General features: G+C 47.2%; 1 protein-coding gene across 6 annotated transcripts in view; it reads left to right on the forward strand.

The window, feature by feature from the left end:
* The window catches only part of ACACB (acetyl-CoA carboxylase beta), a 158,290-nt gene that overhangs the window by 92,957 nt on the left and 42,702 nt on the right, over positions 1-22,631 (forward strand). For 4 of the 6 annotated variants that reach the window (XM_055236594.1, XM_055236596.1, XM_063614392.1 and 1 more), the window contains 9 exons: positions 367-501; positions 5,789-5,935; positions 8,242-8,430; positions 11,231-11,331; positions 13,884-13,972; positions 14,063-14,187; positions 19,746-19,859; positions 20,038-20,151; positions 21,051-21,140. In XM_055236594.1, coding sequence (XP_055092569.1) covers positions 367-501; positions 5,789-5,935; positions 8,242-8,430; positions 11,231-11,331; positions 13,884-13,972; positions 14,063-14,187; positions 19,746-19,859; positions 20,038-20,151; positions 21,051-21,140 — 1,104 coding nt within the window. Of the gene's footprint in view, positions 1-366; positions 502-5,788; positions 5,936-8,241; positions 8,431-11,230; positions 11,332-13,883; positions 13,973-14,062; positions 14,188-19,745; positions 19,860-20,037; positions 20,152-20,506; positions 20,977-21,050; positions 21,141-22,631 lie in introns of those variants that run through there. The other 2 variants (XM_055236599.1, XM_055236597.1) reach the window with 2 other exon arrangements.

The raw sequence follows: 22,631 nt of genomic DNA on the forward strand, positions 1-22,631 counted from the left end.
ACCATTCACAAAATGTTTGATTTATGCAGTACGTTTTAGGAACGTGTATGTGAACCAATCTGTGTAATATGATTTAACAGTATTTCTAAGAGAAGACTCCCCCTTTAGAAATAAACGTCAGTTTCCATATCTGTAAAATGGGCATCATAAACACCTCCTTGGCTGGGTTTGCAGATTGAATGGCACTTGCCTGGCACTTAGCAGGCTTCCAGTAAAGGTCACTTTTCCTTGTCCCTTCTGCCTGAACACTACGCAGGGAGTCATTCTGTTTAAATGGCGCATCCCTGCTCTGGCATCACTAGTTCTGTGTGGCTCTGGGTGTCAATCCTGGTGGGCTCTGTACTGTTTCTTCTTTTTACGAAATAGGTGATGAAGATGATCATGACCCTGAACGTGCAGGAAAGTGGCCGGGTGAAGTACATCAAGCGTCCAGGTGCCGTGCTGGAAGCAGGCTGCGTGGTGGCCAGGCTGGAGCTTGATGACCCTTCTAAAGTCCACCCGGTATGTGGCTCCATGGCCCAAGTGCTCTGGCTGGTGCGGGTGCACTCGTGGCCTCCGCTGGTTCAGTGAGACAGGTGGACTCAAGGCTGGTAGCTCTTTTCCTGCCTCCGCCTGCAGACAGAGCTCATCGCAGCAGCCACCGTGATGGTGCAGAAACACAAGGAAGCATGCCCTGCTTTGCTCAGATCCCTCCCTGTGGCTCTCCATCCTGCTTAGAATAAAACCCAATTTCTGCCAGTGACCTACAAGACCCCAAGTGAGCTAGCTGTTCAATGCTTTCTTCTCTGCCTTTCTCCTCTGTCCCTCTCCCCATCACTTACTTGAATACACTGGACCCCTCCCTCCTGGGGGCTGTCCTCTCTGCCATGAAGGACCTACCCCAGACTTTGCAGGGTTCACTCTCAACTCCTGGGAGCTTCGATTCCAATGTCTTCCCCTCAATGAGGGCATTCTTGACCATTGGCCACCTTTTCTTTTTAATAGACTTAATTTTTAGTATAGTTTTAGATGTACAGAGCAGTTATGTAAGTAGTACAGAGTTCCCATATTCTCTGTAGCCAGTTTCCCTGTCATTCATTTAATTATTATTCAATTAATTGTTAGTATTATTCATTTTTTTTTGAGACAGACTCTCGCTCTGTCGCCCAGGCTGGAGTGCAGTGGCATGATCTCTGCTCACTGCAACCTCTTCCTCCCTGGTTCAAGTGATTCTCCTGCCTCAGCCTCCTGAGTAGCTGGGGATCATAGGTGTGTCCCACCATACCAGCTAATTTTTGTATTTTTAGTAGAGACAGGGTTTCACCATGTTGGCCATGCTGGTCTTGAACTCCTGACCTCAGATGATCCACCCTCCTCAGCCTCCCAAAGTGATGGGATTACAGGTGTGAGCCACTGCGCCTGGCCTCAATTAATTACTATTGTTATCAATTTACTGTTATTAATTTAACTATTATTGCACAAGTGTTGTCCATTTGTCATATTTAATGAACTAGTATTGATATATTAGGTATTATTGTTTACAAATAATAATTAACTTTTAAATTTACCTATTATTGCAATAATATGGTCCATTTGTCACATTTAATGAACCAATATTGTTACATTTTGTTCACTCAGATTTCCTCAGATCATTTTTAAAAAATTATGGTTAAATACACATAACATAAAATTTACCATCTTAGCCTTTTTTAAATGTTCTCTTGAGCAGTATTAAATCCATTCACATTGTTGCACAACCATCACCATCATCCATCTCCAGCACTTGCAAAACCGAAACTTGACACTTGTTAAATAGTAACTCCCTCCTCCCTCCTCCCTCCAGCCCCTGGCAACCACTGTTCTGCTTTCTATCAATTCAACTCCTCTAGGTGCCTCATATAGGTGGAATCTATATAGTATCTGGCCTTTTGTGACTAGCTTATTTCATTTAGCATAATGTCTCCAAGTTTCATCCATCTTATAGCATGTGGCAGAATTTCCCTGTTTTTTAAGGCTGCATAATATTCCCTTGTAGGGGTGAATCACATTTTGTTTATCCACTCATCCACTGATGGACACTTGGATTGTTTCTACCTTTTGGCTACTGTGAATAAGGCAGCTATGAACATGAGTGTACGATTTTCTTAGTTTTTACCTATTGTCCAGGATCCCATCCAGGTTAGCACATTGCATATAGTTGTCATGTCTCTTTCAATCGCCCTTTAAAAATTGTGCTCACCTCTACCCACGCGCAAACACACACCACACCTCACAGAGACGATCTCACTGATTGTCTTGTTGCTTTATTATTTGGCCTCCAGGAGACTGGAAACACCACGAGAACAGGGCATTTTGGCTTTCTTGCTCGCTGCTGGGGCCCCAGTGCCAAAAACGGGGCCTGGTACATCAGAGGTGCTCTGTAAATATTGGTTGTTGGATGAACGTATAGCAGTGCAGGTGCCGGGGGCGTCACCCTGTCCTCAGGACCACTAGGGGGTGCACCAGGGTGTCTGTCATGTGACCCTGAGCTCAGGCTCTTGGGGGCACCTCCGATTTAGATTCCTCTTAATTTGTCAAGCCCTGTCATTACTGATGAGTCCCTGAGGTCAAGGACTACTTTTGATGTTCACTGTTGTGATCCTGGGGCTTAGCACAGTGCTCGGAGCATAGTGGGTGCTCAGAAATAACAAGTCTTGATGAATGAATGAATGTTTACACCCTCCTAAGCAAGACTCTAAAATAATTAGTACATCTGTCTAGTAAAAAAAACATTTAAAAATATCACATTGTCTCTTTTCTCCAGAGTATTCTATTGATTGTATTTGTTTTCTTTTTTTAAAAAATTATAATTATTATGGGTACATAATAGGTGTATATGTTTATGGGGTACATGTGATCTTTTGATATAGGCATACCATCTAATAATCAAATCAGGGTGATTGGGGTATCTATCACCTCAAGCATTTATCATTTCTTTGCGCTAGGAACATTCCAATTATACTCTTTTGGTTAGTTTAAAATATACAGTCAATTTTAATTGACTGTAGAGTCACCCTGTAGTGCTATCAATACTAGATCTTTTTTTTTTTTTTTGAGATGGAGTTTTGCTCTTGTCACCCAGGCTGGAGTGCAGTGGTGTGATCTCAGCTCACTGCAACCTTTGCCTCCAGGGTTCAAGCAATTCTCATGCCTCAGCCTCCCGAGTAGCTGGGACTTCAGGCGCCTGCCACTATGCCCAGCTAATTTTTGTATTTTTAGTAGAGATGGGGTTTCACCATGTTGGCCAGGCTGATCTCGAACTCCTGACCTCAGGTGGTCCGCCCGCCTCAGCCTCCCAAAGTGCTGGGATTGCAGGTGTGAGCCACCACGTCCAGCCTCAATACTAGATCTTATTCATTCTATCTAACTGGATTTTTGCACCCACTAACCATCCCCACTCCCACCAGCCCTACTACCCTGGCAGCCATCACTCTACATTCTATTTCCATGCATTTATTTGTTTTAATTTTCAGCTCCCACATATGAGTGAGAACATGCTAAATTTGTCTTTCTGTGCCCAGCTTATTTCACTTGATGTAATATCCTCCAGTTCCATCCGTGTTGCTGCAAATGACTGTTGTTACAATTCTTTTTTTTTTTTTTTTTTTTTTTTTTTGAGACGGAGTCTCGCTCTGTCACCCAGGCTGGAGTGCAGTGGAGTGATCTCGGCTCACTGCAAGCTCCGCCTCCCGGGTTCACGCCATTCTCCTGCCTCAGCCTCTCCCAGTAGCTGGGACTACAGGCGCCCGCCACCACGCCCGGCTAATTTTTTGTATTTTTTTTAGTAGAGACGGGATTTCACCGTGGTCTCGATCTCCTGACCTCGTGATCCGCCTGCCTCGGCTTCCCAAAGTGCTGGGATTACAAGCGTGTGTTACATTTCTTTTCATTAGTCTCTCTCTCTCTTTTTTTGAGACAGTCTCACTCTGTCACCCAGGCTGGCGTGCAGTGGCACAGTCTTGGCTCACTGCAATCTCCACTTCCTGGGTTCAAGCAATTCTCCTGCCTCAGACTCCCAGGTAGCAAGTAGCTGGGACCACAGGTTTGTGTGACCATGCCTGACTAATTTTTGTATTTTTAGTAGTGATGGGGTTTCACTAGGTTGGCCAGGCTGATCTTGAACTCCTGGCCTCGAGCGATCCGTCCACCTTGGCCTCCCAAAGTGCTGGGATTACAAGGGTGAGCCACTGTGCCTGGCATCATTAGTCTCTTTAGGGAGTTCCCAAAACTCCCTAGGAATAGACTGGGCATTTTTGGATCAGTGGGCAGGTCTGGGTACCTGTACTGTGATTCCTTTCAGCACACATTTCCTGTGCTGGGTTAATGAGGCAGGGCCTGGCCACCCATTCCCTGCAGCCTCACATAAATGCTGGTGAGACAGACTGGGAGATCCAGTAATTTTACTTGGTGAGTGTAGTTAGAAGACTGCCCTTGGCTCTGGGCTGTGGGGGCCCACATGGAGAAGCCATGATCAGATTGTGTAGGGGAAAACCCTCAAGTCGGCTCTTTTTTTATTGAGATAGAATTTCACTCCATTACCCAGGCTGGAGTGCAATGGCACAATCTTGGCTCGCTGCAACCTCCGCCTCCCAGGTTCAAGTGATTCTCCTGCCTCAGCCTCTGGAGTAGCTCAGATTACAGGCACGAGCCACCATGACTGGCTAATTTTTTTGTATATTTTTAGTAGAGATGGGGTTTCACCATGTTGGCCAGGCTGGTCTCGAATTCTTGACCTCAGTTCATCCTCCCGCCTTGGACTCCCAAAGTGCTGGGATTATGGGCATGAGCCACCATGCCTGGCCAAGTCATCTCTTAAAAGGGAAGAAGAGCCTGCAGGGCTAGGGGTGGGGATGGGTGTGGGTGGAGGGGTAGAGGGTGGGCAGGAAACGGAGTGTTCTTTGCTGGGAGAACAGCACACCCCAGCACTGTGCGTCATGCACAGTAGGTATTTGTAGAATGAATGAGTAGATGAATGAGCACATTTAGTCTGTGTTGCCCTCTAGGGAGCTTTTTATTTTTCCATGTGTTTACCTAAGACTGAATTTTTATTATTTACAAAAATCAGGTGCATTTGTATGAGATGTTCATAAATTTTCATCCTACTGTAAGGTGTTTAACTTTGGGATTCAATAGAGAATGAAAATAAATAGAGAACATAGGGAGATTTGTTGATTATAAAGCAAAACAACAACAACAACAAACAGATGGGCCGGGCGTGGTGGCTCACGCCTGTAATCCCAGCACTTTGGGAGGCCGAGGCGGGCAGATCATGAGGTCAAGAGATCGAGACCATCCTGGCCAACATGGTGAAACCCTGTCTATACTAAAAATACAAAAATTAGCTGGGCGTGGTGGCCTGCGCCTGTAGTCCCAGCTGCTCGGGAGACTGAGGTAGAATTGCTTGAACCCGGGAGGAAGAGGTTGCAGTGAGCCAAGGTCATGGCACTGCATTCCAGCCTGGTGACAGTGCGAGTGTCTCAAAAAAAAAAAACAAAAAAAAAAAACCAGATCTCACCGCCACCCCCCAAAACTGTTTGGGATATGAAACTGTGTACTGGGCCATTTGCAAAAGGAATGGTTTGGAAAACCCATATTGGGGTGTGAGTTTGGCCATTTTAACTTTCCAGTTCATTGTCTTTGATTTTTTCCTCAGGCCTCATCCTCACTTGATTATGGAAGCCGGCGGATCTGTCCCGCCTCCCATTCTGCCCGGTCCCATTTGGGATTCCCAGAGTTTTCCTGACCTGTTGTTCTTGTGGTGTCTCATCAGGCTGAACCGTTCACAGGAGAACTCCCTGCCCAGCAGACACTGCCCATCCTCGGAGAGAAGCTGCACCAGGTCTTCCACAGCGTCCTGGAAAACCTCACCAACGTCATGAGTGGCTTTTGTCTGCCAGAGCCCATTTTTAGCATAAAGGTAAAGTCACCTGTGAGCGCAGGCGTGTAGACCAGTGCAGAGGGTCAGAAGGTCCACCCCGTGACAGTAGAGGTCATTACTGAGTAAGAAATGAGAAAATGGTTAGTCCTCTGTTGTTTTTATTTTATTTATTTTATTTTTTGAGACAAGGTCTCACCCTGTCACCCAGACTCACTGCAGCCTCGACCTCCCGGGCTCAAGAGATCCTACCACCTCAGCCTCCCGAGTAGCTGGGACTATAGGTGCACCCCACCATGCCCGGCTAATTTTTTGTATTTTTGTAGAGATGGCGTTTTGCCGTGTTCCCCATGCTGGTCTCGAAGTCTTGGGCTCAAGTGATCCGTCCGCCTGGTCCTCCCAAAGTGCTGGGATTATAGGCCTGAGCCACCGCACCCAGCCCCTTGGTTGTGTTTATGAAGGACCTGTCCTCAGGGAATTCCTCAATTCAATTGTAAACATTGGCCTGACTTTTTCTCCTTGATCGTAAACTGGGCTTGTAGCAGTTCAGCTCAAGACTGAGAATACTCCAGTGGGACATTAAGGAAGGAGTCAGTGGGGGTCACCCCACTTAAGGAGATGACAGACAAGGCACTTTGTTTGAAACACACCTCTGTTCGTCATTCACCCTTGCTGGGTCTCATCTGCTCACTCAGTAGAGAGACAAGAAGTCCTCTGATTTGCAGACCTCCTTGAAAGACCCATGATGCTCATAGCAGTGACTAACCGTCACACTGTGCTGTATCGGGTCCATCTCAGGAGAGCAAATCACGATGGTGATGATGATAATAACCACCAACCCTTAGCAAATATGTACCATGTGTCAGCCCCCCTTTTTTTTGAGAGGGAGCCTTGCTCTGTCACCCACACTGAAGTGTGGTGGCACGATCTTGTCTCACTGCAACCTCTGCCTCCCAGGTTCAAGCGATTCTCCTGCCTCAGCCTCCCGAGTAGCTGGCATTACAGGCATGTGCCACCATACCCAGCTAATTTTTGTATTTTTTAGTAGAGACAGGGTTCTACCATGTTGGCCAGGCTGGTCTTGAACTCCTGACCTCAGGTGATCCACCCACCTTGGCCTCCCAAAGTACTGGGATTACAGGCATGAGCCACCATGCCTGCTGTGTCACCTTCTAACTACTTAAAAGTTCAATCATTTCATCCTCCCAGCAACCAATAAGGTAGGAACTCTTATTTCCATTTACAGTTGAGGCAACTGAGGGACACAGAGACTAAGAGACTTGCCGTGCTTCATACATGAGGAGGCAAAGATGAGATCTGAACCATGGCCGTCAGGATTCTGACTCTGTGCTCTTCGCCCCCACGTTATGCTGCCTGATGATTATTGCCATCATTGCAACTTTTTTTTTTTTTTTTTGGAGACAGGGCCTTGCTCTGTCTCCCAGGCTGGAGTACAGTAGTGGAAACACTGCTCACTACAACCTCGACCTCCTGGGTTCAAGCAATCGTCCCACTTCAGCCTTCCAAGTAGCTAGGGTTACAGGCACCTGCCACCACACCCAGCTAATTTTTTGTAGAGACAGAGTCTCGCCATGTTGTCCAGGCTAGTCTTGAACTCCTGGGCTCAAGTGATCCTCCCACCTTGGCCTCCCAAAGTGTTCAGATTACAGGCATCAGCCACTGCACCCCACAATAATTGCAACTTTTATTAGTTGGGGCACTTCGCAGTTTATGCATCAGTTCACTTTGAAACCTCACAGCCACACTAGGGTGTTGGCCCCACTGTCATCGTCATCCAAAGACCATCAGCATTGGCTACTGAGACACCCCGGAAACAGCATAGGGCAGCAGTTCAGAGTCTCAGGAGCTGACTAGCCTGGGTTTGCTTCTTACTAGCTGAGTGACTTTGGTTAACTTAACTAACCTCTCTGTGTTTCAGTTGCCTCAGCTGCAAAATGGACAAAATCATTAGACTTCCTTTATATGGTTGCTTTTAGGGATCAAATGAGAACATGTAAAGAAAAGTCCTAGAACACTGTCTGGCACTAAGCAAATATCCTATAAACATCAGCTCATCATGTGACCTTATGTTTGATCCCCCCACCATGCTGGCTTTCTGAGGCACAGAGAGGGGGAGTCAGGGTCTTCCTATGTGGGGAAACTGAGTATTCCCCTGTGGTCAGGAGGCCATTCCACTCTGGACTGCCCCAGAGGCTGCTGGGTCTGGATCTTCAGCCACTTGAGTGCATGGGGTCAGGATGAGTTGAGCTGTGTTGGGTGCCCTGTTGGGGGCAGTGGTGCCCATGCCCATGCAGGGCTGGGGGCTGATGCTGTGGTCCCCGCTTCAGCTGAAGGAGTGGGTGCAGAAGCTCATGATGACCCTCCGGCACCCGTCACTGCCGCTGCTGGAGCTGCAGGAGATCATGACCAGTGTGGCAGGCCGCATCCCCGCCCCCGTGGAGAAGTCAGTCCGCAGGGTGATGGCCCAGTATGCCAGCAACATCACCTCGGTGCTGTGCCAGTTCCCCAGCCAGCAGGTACGTGCTCCCCAGCCCAGCCCCACCCCCCCAGGATGCTCACACTGGGCCAGCTCCCGGTCTGGCTCGGTATCTGGCCTCTGATCAAGTTGAACTCCTTGAGACCCACTTATAGCCTAACATATCAGGGGCCAAGGGTTTCCTTTCGAGCCTTGTCTGCAGAATCCTATCATTTACTCAAAGCAACAGTTGTTTGAATGAACATCGATATTCCTTAGGCCTCATTGCCTAAAACTCAAGATTCCAAATAGGAGTGAGCAGTTGATGCAGATGGAGTGAGCATTTCCCAAAAAATAAACTGGCTGACATCATTAGAGGAAACTGCAAGTTTTTTTATTTTTGTTTTTTCACTGGTTTGCAGCTTTGATTTTCTGCCCCTGGATTTTGTAGGTGATCGTCGGGGAGCTCCATGTATGTGTGTGTGTGTATGTGTGTATATATATGTATATATATACACACACACATACCTATGTGTGTACACACACACCTATGTGTGTGTGTATACGTATATATACACACACATACATATATATGTGTGTATATACATATATACATATATATGTGTATATATGTAATATTTTTTAAGACTTGTACTGAGGTCGGGTGCGTTGGCTCACGCCTATAATCCCAGCATTTTGGGAGGCCGAGGCAGATGGATCACTTGAGGTCAGGAGTTCGAGACCAGCCTGGCCAACATGGTGAAACCCTGTCTATATTAAAAAAAAAACAAAAATTAGCTGGGCATGGTGGCGCACACCTGCAATCCCAACTACTCAGGAGGCTGAGGCAGGAGAATTGCTTGAACCCAGGAGGCGGAGGTTGCAGTGAGCCGAGATCGCACCACTGCGCTCCAAAAAAAAAAAAAAAGAATGTACTGAGATGTCTCATCATAATCATAGTTGCATTTGTGAACACGCTAAAAAAAAAAAAAAAAAGAATGGAAGCCATTCCAGGGTAGTATGAAATATCTCTGTTATTTACACATCGGCCTCGCGTTGTTCATTTTGTTGTGGTTGTTGGTTTTGTGGGGCATTTGAAAGGCATTTGCACTGGGAAGAGCCCCTCTGCGTGTTTGCCTTCCTGCCCTCTGGTGGGAGGGTTCCCCACCATCATCATCCACCCACCCACAAATTGGTGATTTGGGAAACCAGAGGACAGTGTAGTTCAGGCCATTCTCAGAGGTTAGGAGTTCTAAGGGTTGGAATATTGTTCAGCCAAAGAAAGAAAGAATACTGGTTCATGCTCCCGCATGGATGAACCTGTTGTGCTAAGGGAAATAAGCCAGGCACAAAAGACCACATATTATATGATTCCTCTTTTTTTTTTTTTTTTGAGACCTCCCGAATAGTTGGGATTACAGGTGTGCACCACCATTCGCAGCTAATTTTTTGTATTTTTTTAGTGGAGATGGGTTTTCACCATGTTGGCCAGGCTGGTCTTGAACTCCTGACCTCAGGTGATTTGCCTGCCTCGGCCTCCCAGAGTGCTGGGATTACAGGCATGAGTCATGGTGCCCAGCCCTGTGTGATTCCATTTTTATGAAATGTCCAGAATAGGCATGTTCATGAAGTAGGAAGCAGATTAGTGGCCGCCAGGGGCTGCAGCACAGGGAAAATGGAGAGTAAGCGCTAATGACTACAAGGTTTCTTTTTAGAGTGACGAAAATGCTTTAAAATTAGATGGTGGTGATAGTTGCACAACTTTATGAATACGCTACTAACCACTGAATATACACTCTAAAGGGAGATGGTGGAATATGATGGTGTGTAAGTTATATCTGAACTAAAAAATAACAAAAGCCAAACTCTAGAGGATCCTAACTGAAAAAATACACACTTGGAACTTTCAGGAATTTGTCATTGATCCAGGTTTTTTTTTCTTTAAAAATATTTTTGATGCCAAAGGCAATATACCGATAACATTATGTCTAATGATAAAGACAGGACCCTTCCCCACCAGCACCCTGGTTTTTGCTAGAGTGGGACATTTCCATCTCCTCGTTCCCCATCTCATTCATATGTGCGGAATGGTATAAGGCGAATGTGTGCACTCCTCCATGTGATTGCTGGCATTTTGAGCGCTTGAATTCCTTACCGTTGAGGGGATGAACAGGGGTGTTTCAGGATAGCTGGAAGGCTTTGGGCCTGGAATTTTCAATCTTCAAATGAGTCTTGGATGGGACCTCCCTGGGAGGCTGTGGTGGGTTCTTTAGGTCAGCAGTTCCCAACCTTTTTAGCACCAGGGACTGGTTTTGTGGAAGATAGTTTTTCCATGGACCGGGGAGGGGGATAGTTTTGGGATGATTCAAGCACGTTACATTTATGGTGCACTTTATTTCTATTATGATTACATTGTAATATATAATGAAATAATTATACAACTCACCATAATGTAGAATCTGAGAGCCCCAGGCTTGTTTTTCTGTACCTAGACAGTCCCATCTGGGGGTGATGGGAGACAGGACAGATCATCAGGCCTTAGATTCTCGTAACGAGCATGCAACCTAGATCCCTCGCATGCGCAGTTCACAGCAGGGTTTGCGCTCCTGTGAGAATCTAATGCTCCCGCTGATCTGACAGGAGGTGGAGCTCAGATGGTAATATGAGCAATGGGGAGGGGCTGTAAATACAGATGAAGCTTCGCTCCCTCACCCACTGCTTACCTCCCGCTGTTCAGCCAGTTCCTAACAGGCCACGGACCAGTGCTGGTTTGGGTACTGGTTTGGGGACCCCTGCTTTAGGGGACTGCTGTGTGGCATCTGAATCATCAGCAGTCAGACCTGTCTTGTTTTTCCATCCAGATAGCCACCATCCTGGACTGCCACGCAGCCACCCTGCAGCGGAAGGCCGATCGAGAGGTCTTCTTCATCAACACCCAGAGCATCGTGCAGTTGGTCCAGAGGTGAATCCTGGGTCTCCCCGTAGGATGTGGTTGTCACCTGAATTGGCGCATGCATTGCACCAGGGTGGTGCTCTAGGGCTGTCTTCAGGGCAGGCTTGAACTGAGAGAAAGTGTGTTATAGTCCTGCAGTGCCATTACTAGCAGCAGAACCCTGGGTAAGGTACTTTACTTCTGTAAATCTCTGTTTGTAAATCTCAGCTCGCTGCAACCTCCGCCTCCCAGGTTCAAGCGATTCTCCTGCCTCAGCCTCCTGAATAGCTGGGATTACAGGCATGTGCCACCATGCCTGGCTAATACTTGTACTTTTAATAGAGATGGTGTTTCACCATGTTGGCCAGGCTGGTCTCGAACTCCTGACCTCAAGTGATCCATTTGCCTCGACCTCCCAAAGTGCTGGGATTACAGGCGTGAGCCACCATGTCTGGCCTATAAATGTATTAAGTTTTGTGAAGTGCTGACAAATAGTAAATACTTGATAGATACATTAGATTGAGACAATGGGATAAAATAGCTTTATGTATGATAAAAGACTGCACAAATTGTTATTGTAGCTTTTGGGACAATTGCAAAGGAAAGTGGATGAATAATTGTATTTCATCTCAAGTAATTATTTATTGTACAGGGGTTTTCTGCTGCAGGACTGTTCTGATGACAAAAGGATTTTCTTTTTTTTTTTTGAGATGGAGTCTCGCTCTGTTGGCCAGGCTGGAGTGTAGTGGTGCGATCTTGGCTCACTGCAAGCTCCGCCTCCCGGGTTCACGCCATTCTTCTGCTGCCTCAGCCTACCGAGTAGCTGGAACTACAGGCGCCCACCACCATGCCCGGCTAATTTTTTGTGTGTGTTTTTAGCAGAGATGGGGTTTCACCATGTTAGCCAGGATGGTCTCAATCTCCTGACCTGGTGATCCCCCTGCCTCGGCCTCCCAAAGTGCTGGGATTACAAGTGTGAGCCACCACGCCCGGCTGACAAAAGGATTTTCTGCCACTTTTCATGAAAAATCCACCTAGCAAGAAAGCTTTCCTTATGAAGACAATCAGGGCCAGGCGCTGTGGCTTATGCCTGTAATCCCAGCATTTTGGGAGGCCAAGGCAAGAGGATCACTTGAGGCCAGGAGTTGGAGACCAGCCTGGGTGATGTAGCGAGACCCTGTCTCTACAAAAAAAAAGAAAAAAAAATGAGTCAGGCATGGTGGTGTTTACCTATAGGCCCAGCTACTCAGGAGGCTGAGGTGAGAGGACTGCTTGAGCTCAGGAGTTCGAGGTTACAGTGAGCTGTGATCGCGCCATTGCCCTCCAGCCTGGGGGACAGAGCAAGACCTTGTCTTTTATGAAAAAGAAAAAAAGGAATCAAAGCATTCTTGGATTTGAACCAGTAAATTCCAGGCGTGTTTCCCATGTGCCAGAAACTCACAGGTACAAAGAATGTGAGATTGTAGAAAACTGGCCTTCTTTTCAAGGAGCTCCTCAGCTGTTAGGGAGAGAGATTTTAGTGTGGATTCCCCATCTCTCTGGCGGTGAAACCCCGTCTCTACTAAAAATACAAAAAAATTAGCCAGGCATGGGTGGCAGGCGCCTGTAGTCCCAGCTACTCGGGAGGCTGAGGCAGAAGGATGGCGTGAACCCGGGAGGCGGAGCTTGCAGTGAGCCGAAAATCACGCCACCGCACTCCAGCCTGGGTGACTGAGCGAGACTCCGTTTCAAAAAAAAAAAAATTTATTTTTAAATTAACTAATTAATCAATTTTTATTTATTTATTTTGAGACAAGCTATCACCCAGGCTGGAGTGCAGCAGTGCAATCATAGCTCACGACAGCCTTGACCTCCTGGGCTCAAGTGATCCTCTCACCTCAGCCTCCTATGTACCTGGGACCACAGTCATGCGCTACCACTGCCGGCTAATTTTTTTGATTTTTTGTAAAGACAAGGTCTCACCTTGTTGCCCAGGCTGCTCTTGAACTTCTGGGCTCAAATGGTCCTCCCGCCTCAGCCTCCCAAAGTGCTGGGATTATTGGTGTGAGCCACCATGCCTGGCCTTAATTTTTTTGTTTTGTTTTGTAGATATGGGGTCTTGGCTATATTGCCCAGGCGTGAACTCCTGGGCTCCAGTGATCCTCCCACCTCAGTGTCCTTTCTAAAATCCTTTCTCTCTCTCTCTTTTTTTTTTTTTTTTTTTGAGACAGAGTCTTGCTCTGTCGCCCAGGCTGGAGTGCAGTGGTGCGATCTCGGCTCACTGCAACCTCCTCTTCCCGGATTCAAGCTATTCTCATGCCTCAGCCTCCCGAATAGCTGGGACTACCGGCGCGTGCCACTATGCCCAGCTAGTTTTTGTATTTTTAGTAGAGACGGGGTTTCACCATTTTGGCCAGGCTGGTCTCGATCTCTTGACCTCATAGTCTGCCTGCCTCGGCCTCCCAAAGTGCTGGGATTACAGGCATGAGCCACCGCGCCCAGCCAATCCTTTCTCTTTTTAAAAATCATAAAAAGAAAATACTAAATATTCAGGTACTCAAGGAAGGGTGTGAGCATTAAGAGCAGCCTTCCCTTCTCCCCAGATACCGCAGCGGGATCCGTGGCTATATGAAAACAGTGGTGTTGGATCTCCTGAGAAGATACTTGCGTGTTGAGCACCATTTTCAGCAAGGCAAGAGATGCTGATGCCAACACCAGTGGGATGGTGGGGGCCGTGAGGAGCCTGAGCTTTACCTCTGTGTGGTGTTTTGTCTCCCCCTAGCCCACTACGACAAGTGTGTGATAAACCTCAGGGAGCAGTTCAAGCCAGACATGTCCCAGGTGTTGGACTGCATCTTCTCCCATGCACAGGTGGCCAAGAAGAACCAGCTGGTGATCATGTTGATCGTAAGCAGGAAGAGGGCCTGTTACCCAGACCGGGGGTGGGTCAGGAGTCCACAAACGTTTTCTTAAAAGGGCCAGAAAGTGGCTGGGTGCGGCGGCTCATGCCTGTAATCCCATCACTTTGGGAGGCTGTGGTGGGCAGATCACTTGAGGTCAGGAGTTCGAGACCAGCCTGGCCAACATAGTGAAACCTCGTCTCTACTAAAAATACAAAAATTAGCTGGCCGTGGTGGCTCATACCTGTAATCCCAGCTACTTGGGAGCCTGAAGCAGAAGAAATCACTTGAACTCAGAAGGCAGAGGTTGCAGTGAGCCGAGATTGTGCCACTGCACTCCAGCCTGGGCAGCAGGGCGAGATTCTGTCTCAAAAAATAAATAAAAGAAAAAGTAAGCCAGCAAGTAAATATTTTAGGCTTTGCAGGTTGGCGTGGTCTCTGTTGTGACCACTCAACACTGCCTTTGTACAATGTAAGCATGCCTGTGTTCCCGTAAAACTTTGTTGGGAGCCCAAGGTGGGAGGATCACTTGAGCCTAGGAGTTCAAGTCCAGCCTAGGCAACATTGCAAGACTCCATTTCTTAGAAAAATATTAAAACTGGGCACTGTGGCTCACATCTGTAATCCCAGCACTTTGGGAGGCTGAGGCAGGAGAATCACTTGAGGCCAGGAGTTTGAGACGAGCCTGGGCAACATAGGGAGACCCCATCTCTACAAAAAGTACAAAAATTAGCCAGGTGTGGTGGTGTGCACCTGTAGTCCCAGCTACTGAGGGGGCTGAGGCAGGAGGATCTCTTGAGCCTGGGATGTTCAGGCTGCAGTAAGCTGTGATCACACCACTACACTCCAGCCTGGGTGACAGAATGAGATCCTGTCTCAAAAAACAACAAAAAAAAACCCCAACTTTGTATATAAAAACAGGCAATGAGCGGGGTTTATTGGCGCCAGGGAGATCATGACTAATGCAAAGCACCTAGTTTGTGCCATGTACTCTTGAAGTGCTTTCCAAATAAATAGTTGCTCATTTAATCTCACAGCAGTCCTAGAAAGTGGGTACTGCTGTCACAGCTCTTCGGCAGAGCACAGAGAGGTTAAGCCACTTGCCCAAGGGCACCCAGCTCCTAAATGTAGAGCCAGGATTTGAACCAATAGTCTGACTCCAGACTCATGAACTGTTAGCTGCAGGATATTGGATTTTGAGTCCTGTGTGTAGAGAAGAAGAAGTATGGAGTCTCTGTTCTTGTTTCTCTTTCCACTTGATAATAGCAGTCTTTTGTTTTTTGTCTGTTTTTTCTTTTCAGACAGAGTCTCACTCTGTTGCCCAGGCTGGAGTGCAGTGGCACCATCATGGCTCACTGTAGCCTCTATCCCCTGGGCTTAAGCCATCCTCTCACCTCAGCCTCCCAAGTAGCTGGGATTACAGACTCATACCACCATGCCCAGCTAGTTTGTTTGTTTGTTTATTTGTTTGTTTTGTAGAGATGAGGTCTCACTATGTTGCCCAGTCTTGTCTTGAACTCCCGGGCTCAAGCAATCCTCCCGCCTTGTCCTCCCAAAGTGCTGGGATTACAGGCATAAGCCACTGCGCCTGGCCGATAATAGCAGTCTTTTATAACTAAAAATATTTTTCTTTGGTATGTCCCTGGCAACTGACTTGGAAAATGTAGGATCAGCAGAGTAAGAGCAACTCGGACTTGGCTTATAGTAGAAAGGGGTTTGACAATTTTTTTTTTTTTTTTTTTTTTGAGACGGAGTCTTGCTCTGTTGCCCAGGCTGGAGTGCAATGGCACAATCTTGGCTCACTGCAACCTCTGCGTCCCGGGTTCTATCTATCTTTTTTTTTTTTTTTTTTTGAGACAGAGTCTCACTCTATCACCCAGACTGGAGTGCAGTGGCACAATCTCTGTTCACTGCAACCTCCGCCTCCAGGGTTCAAGCAATTCTCCTGTTTCAGCCTCCAGAGTAGCTGGGATTATAGGCATGCGCCACCACGCCGGGCTAATTTTTGTGTTTTTAGTAGAGACGTGGTTTCACCATGTTAGCCAGGCTGGTCTTGAATTCCTGACCTCAGGTGATCCACCGGCCTCGGCCTCCCAAAGTGCTGGGATTATAGGCATGAGCCACCACACCCGGCCTTGCAAATTTTTTTTGTAAAGGGCCCCAGATAGTAAAGATTTTAGGCTTGAGGATGTCCACCCCCTGTTGCCGCTACTCAGCTCCATGAGCTCTGCCACTGTAGCCTGAAAACAACTAGACAATAGGTACATGAATGGGGGTGACTATGTTCCAATAAAACTTTATTTACAAAAACAGTCAGTGGGCAGAGTTTGGCCATGATCTCAGAGAATAGTTAATACCCTGTCTCCTATCCAAGTTGCATTAATAAATATTGGGATTTTTGGTAAAGAATCATTTAAAAATCTCATGCAGCAGCTTTTAATCCTGGCTGTACATTAGAATCACCTAGGGGGTGGGGAGACTTTTAAAAAATACAATTGCCCATGTCCCACCCTTGGTCAATTTAATCAGAGTTTCTAGGGGTAGGGCCCAGGCATTAGTGCTTTTTGAAAGTTTCCCTGTGGGAAACCTAAACGTGCACTGTATATTAGATAATATTATTGGTTTAATGTTCAGTTTCTTTGGTGTTTTAATGGTTCTGTAGTTAGGTGAGAGGGAGATATGTGCTACAATAGTATAAAGGATTGTGATGTCTGCAACTGACTTTCAGAAAAAGAGTGTGTGTGTATGCGCACGCACGTTCTTATTAGAGAAAAATCAAATATGATAATGTGGCAAAAGTTTAACAATTAGTGAATCTAGGTGATTACTATGGGTTTTTAACATACTGATCTTCAATTCTTCTGTAGTTTTGAAGTTTGTAAAAATTAATTGGGAGAGAGGACTCCCCAAGTGATTGCAACGCGCAGCCAGGACTGGGAATTTATGCCTAAGGAGATATCCACTCTTTGGGGGGAGTTCTATTACTAAAATAATATAATGCTTTTCAAAATACATTCTTTGGATGGAATTTCCTGGAGTTTGAGTGTTTGTCAAGCAAAATATGCCTGTAATCTATTACAGTCAGCTTGCCATTCAAACGCAAGTGGGTCTGTGGGTTATTTTGCTGTTCATTCTTCTGTGCACATATTGACTGTCTTCTGGGCATAAAGTCATGAAATATCACGTACACCAGAGGACAGCCAAGGGAAGATGGGTGGAGCAGCCCCCAGCTCTTGGGAATTGGGACATTTTCCTGGACCTCCTTGGTGATAGAGGCTAAAAATGTTGAACCAATTACAGTCTGGGGATAAATGTGAGATTCATTATTCTTCTGACTTTCTTGGTCCCATTTGTTAGAAAATAGTGAGTTCTCTGCACCTGATGGTATTTGGTACCTGAGAGGTTTTGAACAAAGACTTGTGAATTGAATGATTATTTTGAAATGAATTTTTTTGAGGCTTTTAAATGGACCTAGTTTCTGACACCAGTTCTCTGGTCATGGGACTTCGTTAGTGACAAAACAAAGCAAACAAAACATGATTCTGTGAACTAAAATATACAAGATGAGACTGCTTCACTAAGTTAACAAGAAAGAAAAATGGTTTGTTTTTTGTTTGTTTGTTTGTTTTCAAGACGGAGTCTTGCTCTGTCGCCCAGGTTGGAGTGCAGTGGCGCAATCTCGGCTCACTGCAACCTCTGCCTCCTGGGTTCAGCTGATTCTCCTGCCTCAGCCTCCCAAGTAGCTGGGATTACAGGCATGCACCACAACACCTGACTAATTTTCTTTTAGTTTTAGTAGGAAACAGGGTTTCGCCTTGTTGGCCAGGCTGGTCTTGAACTCCTGGCCTCATGTGATTTGTCCGCCTTGGCCTCCCAAAGTGCAGGGATTACAGGCATGAGCCACCGTGCCCTGCCTAGAAAAATGTTTTTGTTATTATTATTATTATTTTTTGTATGTAGAAGGCAATGGTTAGATTTTTTAACATTCACACTTAGATGTGTGTGTGTGTGTGGGGCAGAATTTAAAAAATGTTCACACAAACTACTCTTGAGTTTTTCACCTCTTCGAAAAGCACCAGTCTAGCTATTGGCCAGCACCTGTGCTGTCCTGGCCTGGGAGCCACAAGCCTAGGGGATTGGTGGAGAGTTATGCCACCACCGTTTGATAATGGAAAGCAAATCAGAGAAGGGAGAGGAGATTTAGAATACTTTCCTACCAATTTCTTCAGCATTGACGTTCCTGTGTCTTTGTGTATGAAATATCAATATGTTAAAGTTTTTTCTGATGATAAAATCAGTATCGGTTCATTATAATACGAAAATGCAGAAACACATGTAGAAAAAAATGCCCCACAGCTCTACCATCTGGTGACCTCTTGAAGACCAGTCTTAGTGGATGCCCGGGGTGGGGAATGGGGGCATATTGCTCAGGAGCTCTGATATTTAGCATTCATTGCTCCATCTTCAGTGGGTGGTTAGGGAGCACCTGCGCTGAGCCGTTCCCAAGCCCCATATACACTTAGCGCACAACAGGAGATGCGAACACCGGCTGCACCCAGCCCTGGTCTCCAGCAGAAAGGCCCTTCTTTCAGAAGCAGAGAGGAGGGATGCAACACAGACACATTGTCCCTCCCTCTCCTGCAAGATTCAACCCCACATCCCTCTCCTCTGAAACTGTGAGCCCCTTAAGTCAGGCAGCAATGTGTAGGGGAAAGAGCAGGAGGCTTTGGGGGCAGAATAGTCCTGTGTTTGAATCTGACTCTGTCTTGCACATGTTTGCTGGCTTTGGGGTGAGGCATATTGCCTCTTTGAGCCTCAGAGTTCCCATCTGTAAAATGGGAATCAAAATAAGTAACTCCTCATGGAGGTGGGAGAATTTGGGGAGTTGTATATAAAGGGTCTAGCTGTTCACTAGCCACCTGGCACATAGTATGTGCCTGATAATCACTGGCCTTTTTTTTTGTTTTTGGAGACAAGAGTCTGGCTCTGTTGCCCAGGCTGGAGTGCAGTGGTGCAATCTCAGCTCACTGCAACCTCTACCTCCCAAGGGATGATCAAATCATCCTCTCACCTCAGCCTTCTGAGTAGCTGGGACTACAGGCATGTGCCACCATGCCCGGATAATTTTTCTATTTTTTTTGTAGAGACAAGGTTTTGCCCTGTTGCCCAGGCTGGTCTCAAACTCCTGAGCTCAAGCAATCCTCCTGCCTCAGCCACCCAAAGTGCTGGGATTACAGGTGTGAGCCACCATGCCTGGCCTAATCACTGGCTATTAATAGTAATGTAGGCAGGGGCTTAGTTGTATTTGTTTGTTCTTACCAGGCATTTAGAGCATGTTTTGGGCTGGATGAATGGGTGGCTGAGTGAGTGAGTGAGTGAGTGAATGACTGGGGTGGGTGCACAGTAGAAAGTGGTGAGGGTTTGCATAGCAGGCTGTGCCGGGCCTGTTTGGAGAGTGGAGCAGCTGCCTGGCTTTTGCGGTGGGTGCTCCCCCAGCCAAGATGAGTGCTGCATGTTTCCCTGGGCTGGAGAAAAGCCATTTGGCTTCTTTTTCTGTTCCCTAAGGATGAGCTGTGTGGCCCAGACCCTTCCCTGTCGGACGAGCTGATCTCCATCCTCAACGAGCTCACTCAGTTGAGCAAAAGCGAGCACTGCAAAGTGGCCCTCAGAGCCCGCCAGGTAGGGTCTCGGGGTGTGGTCCCCACAATGTGCGTTTCCCCACACCCTCCTATGTGTCCCCTACCGTGCTCAGCCCTCACCATGCATGGTCCCACTGTGCTGCCGGCCCGCGTCTGAGCCTCTGCCTTCTCCCCTGGGAGGTTGGCTCACGCCAGCACCCCCGTCCCTCCCCCTGCAGATCCTGATTGCCTCCCACCTCCCCTCCTACGAGCTGCGGCATAACCAGGTGGAGTCCATTTTCCTGTCTGCCATTGACATGTACGGCCACCAGTTCTGTCCCGAGAACCTCAAGGTGAGCCCGTCTCCTTCCTTTCACCGTCTACAGAGCACACACTGTGGCCCAGGTGGGGACCTCTGGGGAAACGGCTCCTCCTGCCCTCCAGGTGCTCAGTGGGGTGCAGGGCACAGCCACAGATGCAGACAGGTCAGCCCAATGTGGCCAGGGCTGCCCGAGGGGTCACCTGGGGAGACTCTAGGAGAGGTGGGCATGGAGCCCAGTCCTTCAGGAAGGACAGTGTGACAGCAGTGGGGGCTCACCTGGTGCAGTTTACAAACCTCAGCCATAATGGAACGTATCTGGAAGCTGTGAGCCCTCCATGGCCTCATCTTCCCTATTCCTGGACTCTGGCTCATTTACATGTTCTCAGGTACGCCCTCAGTGCCTGATGGGAGACCTGTCCCAGGTGCCGTCATCCCAGAGTTCTTTACTAGCTCTCCTACGATTAAATAGGGGAGGAGCCCAGTGCACTGCAGGGCACTGATCGCTTTTAGTGGTGAAAGCATGACTTCTGCCTGCTCCCACCGCCCCCACTCATCAGACTGGTGATTAAAAAACTTTCTCACTGGCTGGGCGTGATGGCTCATACCTGTAATCCCAGCACTCGGGAGGCCAAGACTAGAGGATCACTTAAGCCCAGGAATTTGAGGCCAGCCTGGGCAACATAGTGAGACCCTGTCTCTACAAAAAATACACACACACACAAAAAAAGAGCTAAGATGTTGGTGCACACTGTAGTCCCAGCTACTCAAGAGGTTGAGGTGGGAAGATTGCTTCAGCCTGAGAGTTTGAGGCTGCGGTGAGCTATGATCACACCACTGCACTCCAGTTTATCTCAAACAAACAAAAACAAAGAAAAACCTGAAACTTGTTCACATTTACTTTTCCTTGTTTCCCCTTTTCATTTCCCATAGAAATTAATACTTTCGGAAACAACCATCTTCGACGTCCTGCCTGCTTTCTTCTATCACGCAAACAAAGTCGTGTGCATGGCGTCCTTGGAGGTAAGCAGGAGAGGCCCAGAGAACAGCACTGACCATGCCAGTTCTAGTGTTCACTGCCGCCACCAGGCACCTGACCCTAGGCCACGCACCTTGTGAATGTGATCCTATCCTTTTCTCTACAACGTAGGTATGTTAATAGTCCCATCTTACAGAGGAAGGAACTGAGGCTTAGAGAGGTAAAGTGGCTTATGTAGCGTCACACAGCTAGAAAGTGGCAGAACCAGGTTTTGCATTATTGGGTCTGTCTCATTCCAGATTCCGTGCTAGTCACCACTGCTGTCTCATGTGTCATTTGAGCCTCTTCCAGGCAGGGCACATTAAATACTACTCCCTGAGAGCCAAGTCTGAGGCACCTCATCTAAACTTTCTGACTCACGTGCATTAAATACCTCTGAAAGACTTTTCTGCTTGGAACTGCCAGAGCGAGAGGAGCCCAGGTGACAACTTAAAGTGACCCCCTGCCCCCCCCAAGTGATGAGGTAGAAGGGCGTGGCCAGTAGCAAAACCCAGATTACAGCCAGGTGATCCCAGGTGTTCTTGCTCCTGGGAGCAAGAATTCAGGTCTTCTTGAATTCAGGAACCAAGAGGTGTTGTGTTGGTTCCAAGAAATCAGAATTTTAAATCTGCTTTTTTATTATTATTATTATTTTGAGACTCGCTCTGGTGCTTAGGGTGGAGTGCAGTGGCTCTATCTCGGCTCACTGCAGCCTCTGCCTCCCAGGTTCAAACGATTCTCCTTCCTCAGCCTCCCCAGTAGGTGGGCCTGCAGGGGCACACCACCACACCTGGCTAATTTTTGTATTGTTAGTAGAGACAGGGTTTCACCATGTTGGCCAGGCTGGTCTGGAACTCCTGACCTCAGGTGATCTGCCTGCCTCAGCCTCCCAATAAATCTGCTACCCTTTTAGAATCTTTTTAAGAAAATATGAGATGACGTCTCGTGTTTTTAACATGGCTCTCTTACCCGGGTCTGCTTTGCTGCAGTAGTTTTTCCAATATTCTTTATCTTCTGAGCTCAGAGTCTCAGTCCCCTGTTGCCCCCACTTTCTCTTCTGCATCTTTGGGAGCCTGTAAGTCACACAGTGAGAAGGTTTACTGGGTCTTCATGGAGACCATCTTGGGCTTGTTAGCATGTTACAGCCACAGGGTCTCCTGGGCCTGCAGCTTTTATCTCTCTATGAGTTTCACCTCTGGAAGAATCTTTCTCAGGCCTCACTCTTTGTTTCTAACAGTGAGACCTAATACACCTCTTCTGTAGTTACTTTAAACACAATTTTGGTTTTGTTAGAGACAGGTCTTGCCATGTTGCCCAGGCTGGACTTGAACTTCTAGGCTCAAGCGATCCTCCTGCCTCAGCCTCCCCAGTAGCTGGGACTACAGGTGCATGCCACCATGCTTGACTTATAGTTACTTTTTAAAGTGCTAAATGCTGTTTGTGTCAATTAGAGATTTTTCTAGGATGCTTTTGGGTTTTTTTGTTTATTTGTTTTG

This window comes from Symphalangus syndactylus, chromosome 13 (genome assembly GCF_028878055.3).
Source record: "Symphalangus syndactylus isolate Jambi chromosome 13, NHGRI_mSymSyn1-v2.1_pri, whole genome shotgun sequence".
In the NCBI taxonomy this organism is placed as follows: Eukaryota; Metazoa; Chordata; class Mammalia; order Primates; family Hylobatidae; genus Symphalangus; species Symphalangus syndactylus.